The sequence below is a fragment of the Aegilops tauschii genome, chromosome 6, assembly GCF_002575655.3.
Source record: "Aegilops tauschii subsp. strangulata cultivar AL8/78 chromosome 6, Aet v6.0, whole genome shotgun sequence".
Classification (NCBI taxonomy): domain Eukaryota; kingdom Viridiplantae; phylum Streptophyta; class Magnoliopsida; order Poales; family Poaceae; genus Aegilops; species Aegilops tauschii.
The window spans coordinates 3,275,075-3,296,847 of NC_053040.3; the positions used below are offsets into that span (position 1 = coordinate 3,275,075).

Below are 21,773 nucleotides of genomic sequence, written 5' to 3' on the forward strand. Positions count from 1 at the left end.
TCGGGATGGAGCCGGGACGGAGACCTACGGGGGGTTTAAGCTTAGATGGGCTTCTTGCTCTCGCATGTGTGTGGGCTCAGGATCACACGGGCTTTTTCCCGGCCAACTGAAGCCCCGCGGCAGTTTGGTTTTCTCGATCCTCAAAAACAAAACCAAAAAAAAAGGAGGAGGAGGAGGGATTGTCAAAAGTACTCTGCTGTTTTTAATTTGTGTGACTTTGTCCATGACTTCAGGTCCTCGAATTTACATCTAGGGGTTGGCCGCCATATCTGGTTAGGCCAACCCGGTGATCTTTTTGTCCGTTCCTATAAACATGGTGACGGTTTAATAAGGCTTGGCGAGGTTGTCTAACAAAAAAAGCATTAGTACCCCTAAAAAGAGTAGTAGTGGGCGTGCATTTGATAATTCGCTCCAAAATATTGTATTTATTGATCAAGGGGAGAATCGATATATCAAACGTGCTTTCATTCGGTTAAGGCAGCAGTTGTCGAGTTGGTACGGAATTCACCTGACATAAACAACAGCTCATTAGGTTTGTATTTCCAAGCACTGGCTTTGGGATTTATAGTTTTGGATTACCTAAATCATGCTTTCCAGAGGTCTTTCTTGTCTTTTTTTTTAAATCAAAATATGCCTGGATTTTGATGCGAAAAGAAAAGTTGTGAAAATGTATCCTCTGATCCATGTAGTTGTCGCTCAAACGGATGTATCTACCACTTAAATGTGTATGTTTCAGCGTCAACTAATATGGATCGGAGGGAATACATCTTTTACTCCAGAAGGCATTTGCCCGCATTGATCGTTATGATTTGAAAACAGAACACAAGAACCAGAAAAGCACATGAATAGAAGGATTTCAATCACACAAATCAAATGCAAATCCTTTAAAAGAATCCTAGCAAATTCCTTTGAATCGAAGAAGCCTCACGACTATTACAAACTTTAAAATTATTTTCTACATCCATACAGTGTGAAATTCATGTTTATGATACTAATTTTGAAGCCCAATCATGGCCAACGGTCATAGTCAAGTCTAGACCTAGAAAATCCGCCTATTTAGTGATGTTATCCCGGTTCGGTTATAAACCATTACAATTATACATGGACATAACATTGTTCATTAAGATCCATGCGGTTGGCTGGGTTCTGCTGTTCAGTTGAAGAAGCCAAACCAGGCAAGGGGTTTTCATGTGTCAAAAATTACACGGCCACCAAGTTAAAACTATTAAAGTGGTCACGAGTGCTAATTATTTGCCCTATGAAAAAAGCGAGTAGAAGCACACACACGGAGGCGGATGATTGGGATGGCTCTCCTGGCTCCATACATAACCATAACTAATAAGTACCATATTACATGATAGTGCTTAATGCTAAATAGGTACATTACATAACCATAATTTAGATATTAGTAGATCATTCATCTAATAGTAGTCATTACATAACCATAATTATAGTACTCATCATCCCATAACCATGCTGATGGTACTAATAATCAACATATTAAATTATACTGCTCATTCATCTAAGATGGCCTTGATCCCATTGAGCTTCAGCTTGGTCTGCTCCACAACCTTCTCAAGCTCATTAATGTGGGCCTGCAACTTAATCTTCTCTTCAGCAAGCTTCAACTTCATGTTCCTAATGACGTTGGCTTGCGCAACTGTTAGGTTCTTGAGCATGTCATACTTCTCTTGCAGCTTGCTCTCATCAGGTTTGTTCTGCATCTGAGCCCTCTGCTCCTAGGCATCCAAGAGGCCGTTGACATCTTCAACCAACCTCTCATAACTTGTCTGCAGCTTGATCTTCTGTTGTGTCAGATTGAACAGCAAATGAGCTTTCCAGATTCTCCTCAATCTTACTCCTCCTGCACTCTTCATACTTATCCCACAACTTGGTCAATGCATTCTCCATTGAGGCTGGCCAAAATGGATCAACCCATTCAACTAGCCCACAGTTTCTTCCCTCATGTAATATTACACTAGTAGAAAAAGGGTCTATTGTCCCGGTTCGTGAGGGCCTTCTGTCCCGGTTTATGAACCGAGACTAAAAGGTCGTTACTAATGCCCTTGGCCTTTAGTTCCGGTTCTTACATGAACCGGGACAGATGGTCCTCCACGTGGCCGCTGCGGCCGGCCTAGACAGGGGGGCCTTTGGTCCCGGTTGGTGACACCAACCGGGGCCAATAGGCATCCACGCGTCAGCATCTGGCTGGAGCTGAGGTTTTTTTTTTAAAGGGGCTGGTTTAGGGGTTTTGGGGGTTAATTTAGGTTGTTATTAGGTAGCTAATAGAGAGAAGTGTCCTCTCTTATATCTCCGTGCTTGGTTTAGCAATGCTACTGCTATGCCTAAACATGGTTTAGATTGAAGTGAAGGCAACATGTGGTGCATGTCGAAAGTAATACTAATCCTAACTTGATCAAGTTTGGATTGTACTACTTTCGACATGCACCACATGAATGTTGTCTTCACTTCAGTCCAATCCATGTTCATTTCACCCGCTGATGTATAATAACCACTGAAAAAAATAGCACGCTATAGCATATTGAGAATTGTCTCGCTAAATATATCAGTGTACAACGTCTCGCTAATAGCATATTTTGAGGTCGGCGCTATTTTGTTTTAGCACGCTATTTTTTTCATTGATAATAACTCTTCATGCTCGCATCATGCATCATCATATATAATAACAAGTCCCACTAATCATCATACAACTTCTACTTGTTTTTAATAACAAGTCATACGATCATCATCCTCATAGTCATCGAACCAACCCTACTTAATTGTTTTTAGCACATGATCATCAGTATTAGGTAGGACCTAAATACCCTCTTTAAGGTAAAATAGCATAAAACAATATAGACCCTGACTCTCCATTATGGAGAATGGAGATCATCCTATCTCTAATTCTTGCGCTTCGCTTCCTTTTGCTTCCAAGAACCTCCTTACGACTGTCCATACATTTTTCCATTCCTTGATTTGCATGTCTCCACTTCTTTTAGAAATCCGGTATGGACAGTTGAGATTCGTAGGATGACCTGGACGTATGTTCAAAACATTAAGGCGACCGCTCTGATACATCAAATGAGGCACACAATCCTTTGGGATTATCTGTTGAAAAACATAGTAATAACTTCATAGTTAGAAATGATGTACTAATTTTAGAAGTATGCAAAAGATGTACGAATGTCGTAATAGTAAAAAATCTTACCATGGTATCTCCATAGTAGTTACCATAGTTCAACACGTGCACTAGTGGCACGTATTGACCATAATGTGAAGGAGTTTTACAATAGATATTGTAATTCTCAAGATCAATACAAAATCCGACCAGATGATTTTTCTCCTTATAAGTTAACTCAGAGCCATCGGTGTAGTAGGTTCTGTCTACCAAGTTTCGCACATTGTTTGAACAATCAAAATAAGCTGTCAATGGAAATAAGCTGTCAACTATTTTGAAATAAACAATATAAATTAGTTAATAACTATGTTTGAGAAATTCACATAACGGTAAAATTGGAGGCGTATCAACAAGGACCCAAATGTCCATATTGTCTTGCTCGATGTCAGGATCACCAAGATCCATGGTGACAACCATACCCTCATCAAAACCATACATCTTGCAAAGTGCTTCCCATTTTTTGTAACCATGATGGGTCCTTAGGTGAATTTTCTTTGTTTCGAAACTTTCATGGTCTTCAAAACCCATCCTCTCCAAGACATAGCGTCTAGCATGGCATGAGATAAGCTAGTCGAATTGCAAAAGATGAAAAGTACACGTTGAACTTTATGTGACATGCTATTTTTCCTGAGTGATGCATAAGCAAGAAAACCTAGCTAAGTCATCTTAATATAATAGGACATGCCTGGTAGTTTCTCAATTCTTAACTTTCTTTATTTGGCACATGGAAGGACATAGCCTAACACTTTATAGATGTAGGTATTCTTAATGTCTTCAGTTGAAAATAAATGTGATATTCCTTGTGTTGGCACCGTGCAATTTACATGTCAATAGAATTGAATCATAGAGACATGCATCATTAGGTGAAATTTTTAACGAGAGACAGACAAAATACAAGGGGCAAAACTGCAACAAGAATACCACTAACCTGCATGATCTGAACGGCATGTGGAATACCAAAAGGTCTATTCCTACCATGCGGCCCAGTTTGGAACTTGATGAATTCATGAATTCCTGCAGCAAGACAACAACTACATTGTTTCCTATGATCCATTGAGAGGCATAGACACGCTTTGATTTTTCTTTCCGATATATTTCTGATTTTTATGTTACTTCTTTTTCAGGGAAATAGTTCAGATTTTTTATGATTGATTAATCAACAACTCCATTGTTTGTTCTGACCCATTGCAAGGGATATATGTTGATATTTTTTTCAGTTTGTTCCACCACTGTTTCGTTCAGATTTTATCTTTTTTTCACAAATAATATGGACAGTGTGTGGCATTTAGTTGATAGATGTGTCAAATTTACAGAAGTTGCTACGTAAGATGATAGTTGTCTGAAAACAGATCCTGTACACGTGAAGTCCAGCATGGTTCAGTGAAGACCCCCTTTATCTAACCTGAGCAAAGACCCCCTTTATCTAGCCTCTTGATTGACATGACTACCACTGATTGCCCGCCTCATCCGTCATCAATGGTTGCACATACTCTGGTGTAGTGTTGAGGTGGGGAACTGGACACCATTGGGAGAGGCTCTAGGCATGCATTCTTGGATGAACGACGTAGTGGGGAACTTATGCACGGAAGGTTTGACTCAGTTCATCGGGTTGCGGGAGATCATTTCGGAGGTTCAATTGGATGTTCAGTCAGAGGACCGACCCATCTTGGCGTGGAACGAGTCAGGAGTTTACTCGGCGTCGTCAGCTTACAAGATGCTTTGCGAGGGAGGAGTGAGATTCCACTCATTCTGAGCCATCTGGAAATGTTGGGCTCCACTGGCGTGCAAGATCTTCATGTGGTTGGCAGTTCAATACCGATTGTGGACGTCATATAGAAGGATGAGACATGGTTTGCAAGACCGAACTTCGAAATGCCCCTTTTGCGACTAGGAGGAGGACTTGGTCGACCACATTTTGCAGCAATGTGTGTTCTGGCGGCAAGTGTGGTTTCGTTGCATCGATAGAATGGGTTTGAGGATCGAGCTTTGCCCTGCAAATGACTCTAGGTTGGTGCAATGGTGGTCGGAGGTGAGGAAACAAATTCACAAGAAAACTCGAAAAGGGTTTGACACGTTTGTGATGCTAATCTGCTGGACACTTTGGAAACAAAGGAACGCGAGGGTGTTCGGATAAGGCCAGATCAAGAACGAGGGTGATATAGTGGACATGATCTTCGACGACTTGAGGACATGGGCCACGGCAAGAGCTTTTGGACGACAACTAGCACCCGAGTAGTCGAGTAGCGTGAGGGAGTGGGGTGGAGGCTTGGTTAGGGTCGGCTTCTGACACCTAATCAACAAATCTGTAATCTCTTGTACATAATTTCTCTCTTCTATAAAGCTAAGGTACGCCATTGGCGTACCCTCGAAAAAAACAGAGGTTGACGAGCCTCCAAAAATGTTTTACCTTCTTTGTTATGCTTGTCGGTTGTTCATAAATCCGTTCTGCTGAACATCCATGAACACTAATCTCATGTTGTCCGTCTTTTGCTTCCTGGGACAAGGGAATAAAAAGGTGAGAGAACAGACAGGTCAATCCATACAATTGTAATATTACTACGAGTAAAAGCCCAATCAACCACCTGAATGTGAGGGAGCATCTGGTAGAAAAATGCTTTGCCACCATTGCTTGATATAACAAAGTCAACTGCAGCAAGCAATTTCCTGCGTTGCATCTCACGGCACTCAATATTATCGGTCATGTTGTCAAAGAGAACAACCCTATCTTGGCATAGCTTTATCATTTCCTGTAAAAAAAGAGGATGGAAATATAAGCTATATAGGCAAGAAGATTGCGACTGGTGGATACAAGCAACACACAAGAACCATTCTCACAATACAATCAGATAAAATGCAGTTTGAAACAATTTATTGTTGGTGCTAAGAATTAAGATATAGAATAGACCTTTTTCTCAATTTTAAAAATAAGACATAGAATAGACCGTTCTAACAATACAATCAAATAAAATGCAGTTTGAAACAATTTATTGTTAGTGTTAAGAACTAAGATATTGAATAGACCTTTTTCTCATTATAAAAAAGAAGATAGAGAATAGACCTGGAGATAAACCGGGGACCTCACGGCTAGCATTTTCTTCCAAGCAACTTCGTTGCCCATTGCATCCCCATGTGTGAATACTAATATAATGTGGTCAAAGATTTTGTCACCGAAAGACAATTTAATCGACTCAACTATATTCTGCTCTTCACAAGAAAACAGTGATGTGGCCGAGAACACCATAATCATGGCATGTATGCCATCTTTAATCATCTCAATACATTTGATGATTTCTTTACGGGAATCTTCAGTTGAGATCTCCATGTCAAATAATAAGCCTATCAAGAAAATGTAGTGAGGCCATAGTAATTTAGCTTTCAATGAAGTGATTGATGCATGTTTAGTTTTTCATATGCAGCACTCGGAACAAAATAAAGGCCACCAAAAACAAACATACAAAATTTAAATGTGCATCACTAAATGGGATAACAGTGTTGATGTGACATTGAGGAGCACTTGCCCTCATATCATGAAATAAATGTTATTTTTTACAAAAAATGAAACAAATAATATGTGATGAGACGGTGACAGAGTGGAGAGGAACAAAAGGTATATGGTAGCATTGTTTATGTGCCTTGCCGTTGAGTATGCAGACAAAGAAACATGATATCGATCATGCATAGCCCATATAGGAAGATAGTTGCAGCTCTAGAAGAATAGCTTCCATCCGAAAAAAAAAAGATGGATTAATTGCTAGAAAGACAAAACATGGCTCAATTTGATTGAACTGCATACTAGTTAAAGGGTGTTAATATAATTGGATTTTCATTAAAAATCACAAATTTTGACAAATGTTGGATAAATGTCCAGATTCTACTAGGAACGAACATGTGATCCCCTCTAAGAATAAGGTTCTTTTTCTCACAAAAAAAAGATTAAGTTTATTTGGCAAAGGCAAGGTGCGCCATCTTGAATGCATGACCAGTACTAGAAACAGATTGTCGGACATGCTTGAGTAATTAGGCAGGGACTCCGTTGTTACCTGGGGTGTCAATGACGTTGACGGTGCGTGTGGCGCCGCAGCCGTCGTGGAAGGTGGCGCTGCTCTTCTGGCAGGTCTCGGTGACGCTCACGTAGGCGAACTCGGGCGCAAAGGCGTGGGTGCCGAGGATGCAGTTGGCGATGGCGTTCTTCCCGATGCTGATCTTCCCGACGAGGGCGACGGTGACGTCAGAGAGCGGAGGGGAGGGAAGGACCGCCCAGTCCCCGTCCCCGTCTGCACAGCCACCGCCGCCGCCCATGATGGATGGGATCTTTGGAAAGAAACACGGTGAGAACTGAGAAGAGCAGAGATTGCAGCCAGGAGGTGGAGAAGATAGATGACTACGCTGTGCATGCGCACAGGCACAGCGGCCTCACATTCGCCGGAGGTTTTTCTAGGAACAGTACATCGGGAGGAGAAGTGGGGCGTGCGGGAGCTGAGACGGCGCCGGAGTAGGTGGACGACACAAATAGGGGAAGGAGAAGGTGGAGGGAGGGTGTTTGTTCGTCGCCTCGGAAGCTGAGAAGCGCAACCGTCCGGCGGCCGGGGGGATTGAATGCGTCGCCAGTTCACGAGGACGTCCACCGCTTCGTGTTCCACCGGAATTTTGACGGTCAATGCTTTGGTCAATGGCAAAAAAAAAAAACGGCAGAACGTTCGCTGCGAGAAAGGTCCCAGCAATGGCCCGCACAGCGGCTCGATTCAAACCATGTGAATGATGGTTTTTTCTAAATGTCTTCTATGCCAAAAAATTGTCTCGGAAAACGTTTGTGAATGTCATCCTTTCGGACGAACTGTCGCCAGCTAGCGGGGTCCAAAAAAATTATGCTCGTCCAGCCTTTGTCAACCAGCTCGAGCAAAGGATCAGTCTATTTTATAGTTAAAAAAAGTTAGACAAAAGTATAGTATAGATTTGTTTTTCGTCCGTCTGGTTCAAAGGGTATTTCCTAGTTGCCGCTCATCCGGTATATACCTAATAGACTCTTAGACCTAATTCTTTTGGTCGATTCTGCCACAATCTTGAGAATCGAACCTCCCCCCAGAATCTTGAACCCATATTTTTTTGACAATCCCAATAGCTAGTTAGAATGTAAACGACTACTCCGGTGAAAAGTGTACATATAGAAAATTTTGGACAAATTATGAAGTGGAGTAAAAAATGCATTGGGAAGGTGCAAGCCACCACCTCTCTCCTCTTTAATTACCCAACCCCCAATGAGCTAAGTGCATGTAGAAATTAAGGAGATCATGTGTAGAATATTATTGGTCTTGATTACCGTGTGATGAGAGTGAATCATTTTCTTTCTACTTTAAAGTGCATGGAAAGGTAGAAGCACACTCTTTGATGGACAAATTTTAAAGCCAAACATACACTCTTCACCGGACGGAGGGAGTAGGATTGTCAAAAAATATAGGTACTGAGAGAAGTTGGGTGGAGGTTCGATTCTCAAAATTCAGGGAGAATCGGCCAAAAGAACGGGGCATCATCCTCGCTACTATTAATTATTTCAGTGTGTGTGCTTCCATATCATCAGAATTGTTATAACCGTTAATTTTACTAGCTTGATCCACTCGCAACCATCCGATCTATGCATGAGAATTCTTTACCATGCAACATGCATGAGCTCTTTGATTTGCGGGATAGCAAAAAACGCGGGAACAAGAAAACGTAGGATTGGAATGACATGCTCATTGGATTCTTATAGGATTTTATCGTATCACAGAAAAAAACAAAGGAATTCATCTAAGAGGTTGGGGTGGATGCTAGAACTCCTATGAAATGTAGTACATTAATCCTTATAAAAAATTTCTATAGGATTCAATCCTACGAATCAAACGACCAACGTACGAAATTTTTTCAAGGATACTAATTCTTAAAAAATCCCATAAAACCCCTTTTGTATCAAAGAGGCCTTTAGTGTATTTTTAATGAATTTTAGATAACATTGCATTCTAGCTTAAAAAAACATTGCATTCAATTGTGACTAGTTGAATGCCCGCTTATTTCCATGAATAAATAAATATTGACTCAGCAAGTAAGTGAAAACCTCGATGCAAGAGTTAAGGCCTGCAACTTCCCAGCTAGGTATAGTCACTTTTTTGTTGGATGGGTAGCATGTCAAAGTGGTTGGAGATAGGCATGATGTGTTTGGTTGGAGGGATGAACGGTGAATACGAGTCGAGAGGTGACCTTTTCTTATTGAGATGGTGAGATTACCATCAAAATTTTGTTACCATTGATAAATTCGAAGGACCTTTTAGCAGATAAATAATTGCTTTGGTTCCAAAATTCTAAGTTTCCACGATGAAGCCAATCCCATACAAGAAACAACATGTATTACTACACAATACCTATTCACAAATTAAAGCCAGAGAAGAAACTAGTAGAGCATCTACAACCGGACCTGGAACTAGAGCGGAGATCCAACCGGATCCGGATCTTGACCAACCTCTTCTCCCATCGGCAATAAACCCTAGCTACCTAGCTCGGCAGTCCGCTTCCCTCAAAAAAAAAAAAAAAACTGAAGATACAGAATGCAATTGGGTTTATACATGACGAATTGAAGTTACCTCTGTAACGTACAAGGGACCAAGGCAGAAATAGCTTCGGTATGATCCCCATGATGATGGAATCACGCGCGTGCGATCTAGATGTAATTAATCAATTATCTGGTAAGCAATATTCTAGATTAAATATGAACAAGAAAAATGAAGCGCCACATTTCTTTTGAGAAGGAGGATCACCCCCGACCTCTGCATCCGACAGATGCATACGGCCATATATTATTAAAACATTCCAGCGGAGTACAAAGTCTGAAAATAGTCCAGCCTGTAAACGGAGTGAAAAAAACAAAGTCTGAAGAAAAAGGCCACAACCGGCATAAAAACAGGATTAGATGACTAGACACCTATCCTATTAATGGGCTGCCATTCAAACCGGTTGAAGTGCCACATAAAGGGGAGGGGGGGATTAACCTTCAGTGCCCGCCGGAGCAGCACAACTTGACGTCTGACACTCCGGAAATACGTCGGTCGTGATAGATGCAGACCCATGGGTGGCGTGGTGGCGCTGTCGCCGCGCGTCCTGGTAGGCCTACCATCGCCCGCCATGGCCGGCACCCACGGCACACTACTCCTTTGGCCGTCTACCGCATGCCTTTGTCGACCTTGATGTGTTGCCCGATCATCGGCCGCACTCCTGGAACGGCCCCTCTCGCGCCCTCACTTTGCCGGCATCGCAACAGGACTGCCATGTACCTGGGTCCATACGCGACGATGCCAACCACCTCTACTCTTGTATGGCCGTCGCCTATGAGAGAAACGAGGGAGGAGAGAGAGAGAGAGAGAGAGAGAGAGAGAGAGAGAGAGAGAGAGAGAGAGAGGATAGTGACTCCGGTGTTTTCTAGTTCGAGGAAGTGGTGAGAGCAAGAGATAAACGGTTTGGGGTGAGACTAAGGGGGTGGTTGGCTTCGTTTGCCAGATTTTGCTGGCTCCGCATACCCTCTGTTTTGGAGCAATCATGTCGGACATATACCTTCACCCATTATATTCTATATTTCGGTAGATTTCATTTGATTTGAGTGTGGGTAGGGAAAGGCAAGAAAATTTTGATTAACTGAGATTTTTATAAAATTTAACATGATTTGATTTGAGTATGGGTAGAGAAAGGTAAGGAAAATTTTGCTTTAGTTGAGGTTTTGGTAAATTTGATTTGGTTGAGTAAGTGTAGAAAATGCTTTTGAGAAAGTACCGACTGGTTTAGATTATTCCAAGTTTCTCTATTAACATTGGTTTTTATTTTGTGTGGTATCGATTGAGATTAACAAAAAAAATATCAATGGGAAACGAAAGGAGAGGGGGGTGTGGGAGAAAAAAAATCAAGAAAGGAGAGGAGGCGAACCTACCAACTCTCATTTAGAGATTTTATAGGAATAATGGATATCCTTATCCTGCCCATCCTTATAATCAGACGAGCGACAACCTTCTAAGCAGGGGGCCCTAACCAAATGCATCCTTCGATGACAACCTAGTGCGGCTCCATGGCGGCATCCCAAGATGCTCGTGCTATGTTACCAAACCATATGAAATGTGGAAATGCAAAGTAGGCCTGGGCGTTCGGTAGAAACCGAAACTTCGGGGTTTACCTTTTTTCTTTCTAAATTTTGGTTTACAAAACTAGAAAGAGAAAGATACTTCCTCCATCCCAAAATAAGTGTCTCAAATTAATTTAGTACAATCTTGAGACAATTATTTTAGGACGGAGGGAGTACATAGCAACAATTTCTAGCATTGCGCGTCAATCAATTAACATATTTCATTTGTCATTAATCTTTAGGACACTGAAGCACCAATATTCTCGTTCTTTGCATTTGTTAGTGATTTTACAGAGAATGTGTAACAACTAGCTTTAAAGGGAAAGCTCATCCTAGGACTATCCAAAGATAGCAAGGGAACTGCCACTACAATAACAAAAAGGAGCAAAAGGCTAACGCAGGAACAGCTATCAGGTAACGTTGCAGTCTACAACATCACAATGAAAGAACATCCATCAGGCCGCGACCCCCCCCCCCCCCCCACCATGCCGTCAATCCTTCCCAAAGGAATGATGTCGCCTCACCTAGTAGCACTAGAGTTGAGCCGTATTCCTCACCCCCGTTTCGCCGCTCCTGGTGCGATACGATCCTTCTAGGCCATCTCTCCTTATCTCCCACGATTTGTTTTGTTCCTGCGCTTAGCACCACCACCTTCGCGTTGCATCTCACCATCGTCTTGGACCGCGACAAGATCTTTACATGTTCTTTCTATAGTGGGACCTCTTCGCGCTGGTGGGCACCAATGCCTACGTTGTGCCCTCCATGACATGCCGTGCTACTGGAAGTGCTGGCTGCCCATGGCGTAGTTCTAGTACAACTCCAGCCAACACAACACCATTGGCGGTACTCTGTTAAAAGATTTCTATGGTGTGCACCCAAATTTTAGTGCCCTGTCGAATCTCTTCCACACCAAGACATCAGAGTCTCTGCACGAGCTCACGGTGGAGCACTAGCAGTTCACAGAAATTCTCAAAGCACACCTCATACATGCGCAAGACAACATGAAGCACCAAGCGGATCGCAAACTTACAGAGCACTAGTTTGTCGGCGGTGGTCATACGTCTAGTCCTCTGTCGTTAGCATGCCAAGTCCCAAGCTTGCCTACAAGTTCTTTGGGCTGTACAAGATCCTCAACCATATAGCTCCCTTGCATCCAAGCTCGACTTGCCGCAAGAGAACAAGATTCACCCTCCTTTCATGTTTCGCAACTCAAGCCATTTCACGATGGATCATACACCAGTCTTGAACCAATTACTAACATCACTAAACCTCACGATTGGGGTTCTCATTCCTTAAGCAATCCCGGAGTGCCACCTCACGATTCCTCAGGTACTTGTGCATTGGACCACTTTGTCACCTGCAAGTGCGGCCTGGGAGGACTATCACTTTCTGCATCAATGGTTTCCCAGCATGAATTGTGCTGAAGACGTGGCTCCAACTCAAGGAGGGGCAAATGTCACACACTCTTGTTCAGACATGACCAATCCTGAAGTGGAAAAGAGGAACAAGAAGAAGGCCATTGGAAGCTGAGGACGGATAGTCGTCGTTAGGTGTGTGTGTGTGACAAGTGGGCCATAGGTCAGCCAGCTAGGCTTTAATGTATTCATGGGTGATGTGTTGTTCACATTAGGTGGAATATCAGAACTCCCTCATCTCGTTTCTCTGCATCTCACCTGCTCCCCATCTTCTTGCTCTCGATCTCATCCTCTTCTCTCTCACCTACCAATCCCCTCATGTTCAATCCGCAAGGGTTGTTACATAGATGGTGTCATATATGGCTCATCATATGTCTATGGTTGTGGACATGCATAAGAGGGATGAACCTCAAATGTCATTGTTATCATTGTTTCAGTCTGTCTCTTAGCAGCATGCAGACATGCAACTCATACGTGTATTAGGCCCTATTTATATACGCATATTACTATTGGATATATGTGTTGTTCTTGTATGCGCGTTGGGCTATTACCTCATGCCTCCTGGGTTATTATTATTGGATATATACGTTCTGAAAATCTATTCAGCGGACCAATTTTTGGCATGACCCATGGATAGGCGGATCTCCTCTGTGTAAGGAGTTCCCTGATGTGTTTTCTCTCTGCTCGGATCCGACGACGTTGGTTTTCACAGTGACGCACAATGGCTAATGGATCATCTTGTTCCGACGGACATTTAGTCCTGTGGAGACCGTAGATTGGGTCAACTTGCGGGCTACCCTCCCGCTGGTTCTCGCGGACATCCGGACACAGTGTCTTGGCAGCTTTCCCCCTCGGGGATCTTCTCGATTGGCTGAGCTTACCGTGCCTTATGCCAGTAGCCATCTCTCTCCTAGACATTTTGGCTTTGGAAAGCGCACATGCCTATGAAGATTAAGATTTTTGTTTGGCAAATGTTGCAGGATCGCCTCCCATATGGAACGGAGGTATTCAAGCGGCACGAACCTGGCGACAAGTTGTGCCCCCTTTTGTGATGCGCTGGAGAGAGGGACACACATTTTTTTCTCTTGCACGACGGCAGGATTCCTGTGGAGCTTTGAAAGTGAGGCACTGGGCCTAACTGAGAGGCCTCGGACCTGCTAGGTTCCTCCAAACCCGTGCCAACTAGACATGGAGGAGGAGATGGCTCTTCCAGCTTGTGTTCGCGGCGCTAGCTTGGACCCTATGGACAACGCGTAACATGATAGTGATCGAGCGGATCTTTCTTAGGCGGGCCTCTGGCTCTATTTTTAAATTCCTTTCATTTTTGCAACACTTGCACCCGCTATCTATACAGCAGAATCACGACCGTCATGGACACATGGTGGACGCGATGACAGCTGCCGTGTGCCGTCTTGTGTCACCGCAGATCAACTGAGCTCCCGGCTACTGGGGGCCATTTATCCTATTTCTTTTATGCTTTTTTGGGCGGAGTTGTGCCGTTGCTCCAGTAGACTATTTTATTTTCGGTGCGGCTCATGGACTTGTTGCATAAACGTGCTGGTTGCTTTATTTAGAAAGTGGAGCGAAAGCCAATTTCGAGAGAAATACTCATTCGTCCAATTTTGCGTAGCCATGCATGCTTTGAGTCATTTTCATGCATGTAGCTCTTCCGATAGTTATGTCCTCCAAACCAAGTGGGGGTTCTTAGTTCTTACACTTGCACACCTGAAGTGGTGTTTGTACCGAACAAATAAACTGCTTTATTTTAACATTGTATATTGTAAATTTGTAATGTCACGAAATGGAATATAAGCCCAAATTGAAATATGAAGGTGATCATCCAGGGCATTGATTAGCAACATATATGCTTCAATTTCTTTGGTGCTTCAGTTAGTTTCCTCTCATCACAGGGCAACCTGAAGCTGATGCAGCAGCAGCAGGCGTGCTCAAGAAGCTCGCGAGGAAGTTGCCGCGCTCGTAGAAGTACTCTGCCTTCTCCACTTTCATCTCCTCATCAACCTATCATTACATTGTTGCAGCAGCGCATCATATAAGTGAAGTTCCAACTCTGAACAAAATTGACTGTGCAACGCGAAATTTGGTACTCCCTCTGTCCCACAATATATGACATTTTTGCAACCTAACATAATTTGCAAAAGCGTCTTATATTATGAGACGGAGGGAGTATATACCAAGCTGCATGCCAAACTTACATGGAAAATGCAGATGCCAAACAACTCCACGCGCTGGCCGTGAGGAGGGTGGCCCTTGAACGGCCCCTCCATGTACCCCCAGTGCCGGAACTTGAAGGCCACCCTGGGCGGGCCGGTGCAGTAGACGTCGAGCACCTCGATGGCGAAGCCCCGGGGGAACGCCGTGAGGAACGTCTCCATGCCGGAGTCGAACGTCTCTGTGTCCGGGTCGTAGATGCGGTGCTCCAGCGGCAGCTTGGTTGCCAGGAACGCGTTGTAGCCACCGATGGCGGTCCACTCCTTTCGGGTCAGAGGCTTCATCCCTGGTGAAAAGCGTTGGTGCCTTATGTGGCCAGAAAGATCGATGGACGGACTGACGGAGTGAGGTCTCACCGTTGGTGCTGCTGGTGAATCCCTGGGAGTGCACGCTCTTCTGGTCCTCGGGCCGCAACTTGTGGAACATCTCCATCTCCCATGTCTTGAGCAACCGCTGCACCTTCTCTTCCACACTCCCCTCCGCCCATTCCTGTGGCGCATGCATGCGGCGTTAGTCATGTACACGTGATCAACAACAAATTATGTTTGAAAATAAGTACAATTCGTTCCAACACACATAGAAGAAGCACATGGGGCGTGTGTACTCGTGGAACAACATATTGTGGGTACCTTAGTCCTCTCTTCCTCGAAGAGCTTGTTCACCACGTCGAAGTTGGGAGGGACTCCATGCCTCCACACGGTGTTCTTCTCGCCCTCGCCGTCCATGAACGACCGGTACTTGTCGCCTCCTGTTTCAGCAGACGCCATAGCTGGCTAAATTACCTTGGTCTCAGTTCAAGGTACAACTTTTTCTTTTTTGCAGGGGAGTTCAAGGTACAACTTGGTACTAGGTTAGTAGTATTCGGAAGGTGGGTTGAGAGTCAAGTGAAGGATTGATCCCCTACATATAGGAAAAATCTGAGCGGCCTGCCTCATCGCCAACGTCACTGCATTGGAAAAACATGACTAGTATATGCTATCCACCAACCCAGATGTGTCCAAGATGTTAGTAAATATATTTAGTTTTCTCCACTTTTCTCCACTTTTAGCTCATTATTCTTCAAGATGAAGCGTGCATTCACACTGCACCTCAGGCAACTACATGTATTCCTCGTGCTGTTGGAGGGTGTTTGGTTCAATGCAGTGTAAGCAGAGGGTCAAATCTCTTAGCGTCCAAATGCATGCTCACAACACCAACTACTCCCTCTGTTATCTTATATAAGACGTTTAGACAATTTAGATAGAGCACAAGACAGTTCAATGTCAGCTGTCCAAAACGTCTTATAAAAAAGAACGGAGGGAGTAGTTGGCGTTGGAGCTAGTATTTCATTTCGCAAGTTTGGGCTTTGAACAACCACCTCCAAGTCAAAACTAATTCAGTCGGCAAACAGTAGATCCGATGGACGCCAAATCCGATATCGATTCAAAAGCAAGTCGTGTTGCTTGCATCATCCCCGTTCACACCACACCATATTGATGGCTGAGCCGTGAATATATATTCATGCCGTCGCACTCCACAGCTGAGTACTTAGACATCCTCCTGCACATGAGAACTTTGATTTCTACACTCCATAGCTGTAAACTACAGCAGCCATGGCATCTTCCGCTGTCTTGTTTCCAAGCTTTGTTTGGTTTCTCTACCTCTTTTGCTTCCTTTGCAGCCTGCCACTAGCCATCTGCAAGGAAGCTGAAAATGATAGACATGCCCTCCTTTGCTTCAAGTCCAGACTCTCAGGCCCAGCAGGAGTTTTAGCTTCATGGAGCAATAAGTCATTTGATGTTTGCGAGTGGCATGGGATCACCTGCAGCAAACCGTATCCTCGCCGTGTGATTGCGCTGGACCTCGAGTCGGAAGGCATATCAGGCTCCATATCACCTTGCGTTGCTAACCTGACTTCTATTACAAGGCTGCAGCTGTCAAACAACAACTTCAGTGGTGGCATACCATCGGAGATTGGCCTCCTGCGCCGTCTCCGTGATCTCGACCTCAGCAGGAACAATTTAGAAGGTAACATACCGCCATCTTTGGGCAGCAGCTCTTCTCTCACCACTAGTAGAAAAGGGAGCTTTTGTCCCGGTTGGTAAGGGCCTTTAGTCCCGGTTTTTGAGACTAAAGGGTCGTTACTAATGCCTCCCCCTTTAGTCCCGGTTCTTACACGAACCGGGACTAAAGGCCGCGGCCACGTGGACTAAAGGAAATTTTATGCTTTTTTTTTGAAAAAAAAATTTGCGAATTTTTTTAACTTTTTTTTTATTTTCAAATTTCTGAATTATTTTAACCTCTAATCTCTAATCACCACCCCTCATCACTGCTCAATTTATCCTCTAATCTCTAATCACCCCTCATCATTCCAAATCATCTAACTTCCCGGACGATCACCCATCCTCTCACTACTCCAGCCTGAGCACGCTTAACTTCCGGGTTCTATTCTCCCTCGTTTCCAAGTCTGCACTTGTTGTTTTCCTGACAATAGTAAGATGTCAATTCTATTAACCCTCAGGAATTTAGCTTGAGCATGAAGTGACACATTTCACTGTTTGAGTTTGAAACTATTGTTTTAAAAAATAATAATTGTTTAGTAACACTAATATTTCTGGAATAATTAGTTTGACCATTGTTTAACCACAGTTTGACCAGATTTGACCAAAATTCAAAAAAACTGAAATAATTATTTAATAACACTAATATTCTAGAATAATTAGTTTGACCATTGTTTGACCACAGTTTGAAATTTTTTGAATTTTTTTGCCTCTCCAGATCTTAAAAGCCCCGTAACTTTTTTTCTGTTAGGTTTTTGAGGATTTTGAAAATGTTTAAACTTTTCGACTAGATGATTTTTCATATAAAAAACTTTTTCATCCGAGTTCGTATGCAAAAGTTATGCCCATTTTAAGAAATTCCAGAGAGATTTTGCAAATAAAGTCGAAATTCATATTTGTTAATTTTCCCAACAACTAGACCACATATCACATGGGAAACTTATTTTATTTTATTTTTTTGACATTTCCATCATTTTCTTTTGTTTTTTCTAAAACTGAAAAGGCGGTCCACAGGGGGGGGGGGGGTAGAGTTTGAAAATGGGCCCTTTAGTACCGGTTCGTGCCATGAACCGGTACTAATGCCTCAAAGCCCATTAGTACCGGTTGGTGGCACCAACCGGGACTAAAGGTCTAACCATTAGTCCCGGTTGGTGCCACCAACCGGTACTAATGGGCATCGCACCCTTTAGTCCCGGTTCGTGGCACCAACCGGGACTAAAGGGCCCAGGTGAACCGGGACTAATGCCTTAGCCGCACGAACCGGGACCAATGTTCACATTAGTCCCGGTTCGTGACTGAACCGGGACTAATGTGAATATTGCCCTGTGACGAAAGCCCTGTTTTGTACTAGTGCACATATGTCAATCTTGGGGTGAATGCTCTAACAGGGGTCATCCCGGAGTCCCTGGCATATAGTTCATCCCTCCGAATACTTTGGCTCAATAGCAATAGTCTTGGTGGAAAACTGCCAAAGGCTCTCTTCAACACATCATCTCTTGTTGACATTTCCCTCCAACAGAACAACCTTGTTGGTTCCATACCTGTTGTTACTACCACTTCTCCCCCTATTGAATACCTCGATTTAAGCGATAATCATATTTCAGGAAAACTACCTTCCTCACTAGGGAACCTTTCCTCCCTTGTGGATCTTCGTCTTACAGGGAACAATTTAGTCGGGAGCATACCAGAGAGCTTAGGTTATATCTCACCTCTGCAGATACTGACATTGACCGCCAACAACTTGTCTGGGACAGTTCCACCATCTCTCTTCAATATGTCATCTCTGACATTTCTTAGCCTAGGAAACAACTCGCTTGTTGGAAGGTTACCCCCCAATATTAGCTACACACTCCCGAATATTCAGACATTAGTGCTCTCAACAAACAAGTTTGATGGCCCAATCCCAGCTTCTCTTCCCAAAGCTTACAACCTTCGTCGTCTTTACTTGTATAACAACACACTAACTGAGTTCATACCCTTCTTTGGGTCATTGCCAAATTTGGAGGAACTTGATTTGTCATACAACAGGCTAGAAACATGAAAATGGGGATTTATGTCTTCACTCGCAAATTGTACCAGGTTGACTAAGCTGCTGTTGGTTGGGAACAATCTTCAAGGCAAAATGCCAAGTTCGATAGGCAATCTTTCTAATAGTCTCGATTGGCTTTGGCTAAGGGAAAACCAAATTTCTGGGCCTATACCACCGGAGATTGGCAATCTTAAGAGCCTCACTAGGGTTTACATGGATTACAATCTTATCACTGGAAATATACCACCAACTATTGGTAATTTGTACCGCTTGGTCCATCTATCCTTTGCACACAACAAACTGTCAGGGCAAATCCCAGATACCATTGGTAATCTGGTTAAGCTAATTTCTTTGAAACTGGATGAGAACAACATTAGTGGAAGGATACCTGCAAGTATAGGAAGTTGTACTCAACTCGAGGAACTCAACCTTCGTCAGAACTCACTAGATGGGAGTATACTGTAAGAAAAACTGTAATGCGGAAACTTTATGTAATATTGTTTTGCACAAAGTTGATTCAACCCTTTTGACCTCTCCTATTTGCTCCCTCCGTTTCTTTTTAGTCTGCAGATAAAGTTTGGTCAAAGTCAAGCTTTGTAAAGTTTGACTAACTTTATATTAATAAAAACATCAACATTCACAACATAAAATCAATATTATCAGATGAACCGTGAAATGTATACTCATACTATACAGATTTAGTAGTATTGTAAATGTTCATACGTTTTGATATCAATTTGGTCAAACTTTGTGTAGTTTGACTTTGACCAACTTTTATATGCTGAGCAAAAGGAAACGGGTGGAGCACATGCTTTGATGAGCCCATATATAATTTATGCGGAATACGCAGAAATCCATGTGAAATCATCGGCACAGTAGTTGTGTAGCCGATTAAGGTTAGTAGGGTGTTTTGTCTTCTCTTTACGTCTTCACTTCAGTGTTGTTCTGATGGATGAAGAACCAACACTTTCAATTCCAATGTGTGCACCTTCCCGTTACGCCATGCGCTCCCTACTCTCCGGCGAGTGTTCTCGTGTTCTTAATTGATTGAAACTAGATTGTTGGAACTCTCCCAAAGGGTCGATCACATCGAAACACACGAACGCACACGAACAAAAACTTTAGCCAAGGGTACGTCTCGTATCCTCTAATATGCGCAAAATCAACGGACCCGAGCTTTAACGAGCGCGAGCTTAACAAGCCGAGCAACTCGTTAATCCACCCCTAATCATGGACTAGGGCTCAACAGCTAACACGAACTAGTATTTCTCCAATACAAAAGTAGCTTTCCTAACACAGCACGACTAGCACTTCTATTTTGACTGTCACGTGGCTTTACAAAGCCAGGACACTTCCCTAAACTAATCACCGGCAAGGCCGATCACTTCCTAATCGTACAGAACTAGCCTACAAAGTAATACCTTTTTGAGTTGCCATGCATGCAACGCACATCAAATCTATATCTATACCTACCCCTACTAATAAAGCAAGGTGATATTCTTGGTTTTGTCCTCCTTATAGGTTCTCTGAATTATTTTTAGTCCCTTCACATATAATTTCGTCCTTCCACGTATATTGAACATATAATGATTTGTTTTTGCCCTTGAGGGCGTATTGGGCCTTGGTTCTGGGTTTTTCGTCCGCATACACATGTTGCTGCTGTTAATTGGGCCGGTTTACCATCCGTATAGACGCAGGCAAACGTTGCTACCACTCGCCGGACGTGTAAAAAGCCTAAAAATTTACCATCCAGTGATATTGCCTCTTATTTAAGCTAGTCACAACAATTATCACTTTGATGCTCCAAAAGATAACTACGTAAGCAGGTTCTTCCAGCTGGGTTCCCACCTGCTACAAACATTTAAAACGGTTACATGATGGAACACAACAAGCTTAATGTCTTCTTTTTAATTTGTTGGCATGCGCATTTATTTTGAGGTCTCTATCATCGTGGCCCAATATAGGAATTACAATATATAAGTGCTCCAGTAGGCTCACCCGTCCCGCTCTGCACACCTCCAGATCCGGAGTAGGACAGCCCAATCCTCTCGCCCTCGGTGGCAGCTCCTCCCGGGCAATTCTAGGTCCTTCTGCACGCGGCTCCCGTGAGGATGCAGATGCCAGAGTCGGAGGCCAAGGCCGCCCTGCACGAGCGGCAGTGGGCTGAGGCAGAGTCCGGCTCTTCCCGCCAATGTGCACGTTCTATCCCTGTCGACCCGGAGGAATAGCTCCTCCGCGAGGTCATGTGCCGTTCGCTAACCCCGGCGGAGACGGACGGTAGACACCCCCGATGAAAAATGCAAAGGCGCTCCGGATCAGGATTTGAAGCTTCGAAGCGCTTCGTGAAGGAGAAATAGAACGCCAAGGCCAATGCGCCACGCCATGCGAAGAAGCAGTCCTGCACCGTGTGCTGCCTCTCCAGCTACATCTCGTCATCGTTGGAGAGTGGCACCACTAGCACGGACGGCAGCGATGATCCACCTGCCACGGACGCCTACACGGAGATGGACCGCCCCACCAGTGACCACAAGGGCAAAGGACTAGCCAAGAAATGGTGATCTCCGCATCGTCTAGCTCTATGTCTATTTTATATCTAGTATAATCCAGCGAACTATGTCTTTTGGGTCCGATGAAGGGTGTCCGATGCACTATGCCCGACGCAAAATGTATCTGTATTTCTCGTTTGATATATTCTGATTTTGATCTACGTTTTCTATGTTGCTTACGTTGTTGCTTGCAATGTATGGGT

General features: G+C 43.6%; 2 protein-coding genes and 1 pseudogene across 2 annotated transcripts; 1 reads left to right on the forward strand and 2 right to left on the reverse strand.

Moving 5' to 3' along the window:
* Window positions 1-5,516: 5,516 nt before the first annotated feature.
* Window positions 5,517-7,751, reverse strand: LOC109736662 (immune-associated nucleotide-binding protein 9-like). Its single transcript, XM_040392514.2, has 4 exons — window positions 7,219-7,751; window positions 6,237-6,514; window positions 5,761-5,925; window positions 5,517-5,672 (listed from the first exon to the last, which is right to left on the reverse strand). The coding sequence occupies exons 1-4, from the start codon at window positions 7,475-7,477 to the stop codon at window positions 5,520-5,522; spliced, it is 855 nt and encodes a 284-aa protein (XP_040248448.2). The 5' UTR covers window positions 7,478-7,751; the 3' UTR covers window positions 5,517-5,519.
* Window positions 7,752-14,470: 6,719 nt separating this feature from the next.
* LOC109736667 (pathogen-related protein) lies at window positions 14,471-15,832 on the reverse strand. Its single transcript, XM_020295875.4, has 4 exons — window positions 15,586-15,832; window positions 15,313-15,445; window positions 14,941-15,242; window positions 14,471-14,746 (listed from the first exon to the last, which is right to left on the reverse strand). Exons 1-4 carry the CDS (start codon window positions 15,721-15,723, stop codon window positions 14,618-14,620), a joined length of 702 nt encoding a protein of 233 aa, XP_020151464.1. The 5' UTR covers window positions 15,724-15,832; the 3' UTR covers window positions 14,471-14,617.
* A 688-nt stretch (window positions 15,833-16,520) lies between these two features.
* On the forward strand, window positions 16,521-20,392 carry LOC109736661 (uncharacterized; annotated as a pseudogene).
* Window positions 20,393-21,773: the final 1,381 nt, after the last annotated feature.

What these genes read in the sequence shown, in the direction of transcription:
- LOC109736667 (XM_020295875.4), bottom strand. Translation starts at nt 15,723, where the DNA reads ATGGCGTCTGCTGAAACAGGAGGCGACAAGTACCGGTCGTTCATGGAC. An exon ending in ATTCACCAGCAGCACCAACG is followed by an intron (nt 15,243 to 15,312) that starts GTGAGACCTCAC and finishes GCTTTTCACCAG; the next exon opens with GGATGAAGCCTCTGACCCGA. An exon ending in TTGGCATCTGCATTTTCCAT is followed by an intron (nt 14,747 to 14,940) that starts GTAAGTTTGGCA and finishes ATGTAATGATAG; the next exon opens with GTTGATGAGGAGATGAAAGT.
- LOC109736662 (XM_040392514.2), bottom strand. Translation starts at nt 7,477, where the DNA reads ATGGGCGGCGGCGGTGGCTGTGCAGACGGGGACGGGGACTGGGCGGTC. An exon ending in CAACGTCATTGACACCCCAG is followed by an intron (nt 6,515 to 7,218) that starts GTAACAACGGAG and finishes TTTTCTTGATAG; the next exon opens with GCTTATTATTTGACATGGAG. An exon ending in GGTCCCCGGTTTATCTCCAG is followed by an intron (nt 5,926 to 6,236) that starts GTCTATTCTCTA and finishes CTTTTTTTACAG; the next exon opens with GAAATGATAAAGCTATGCCA.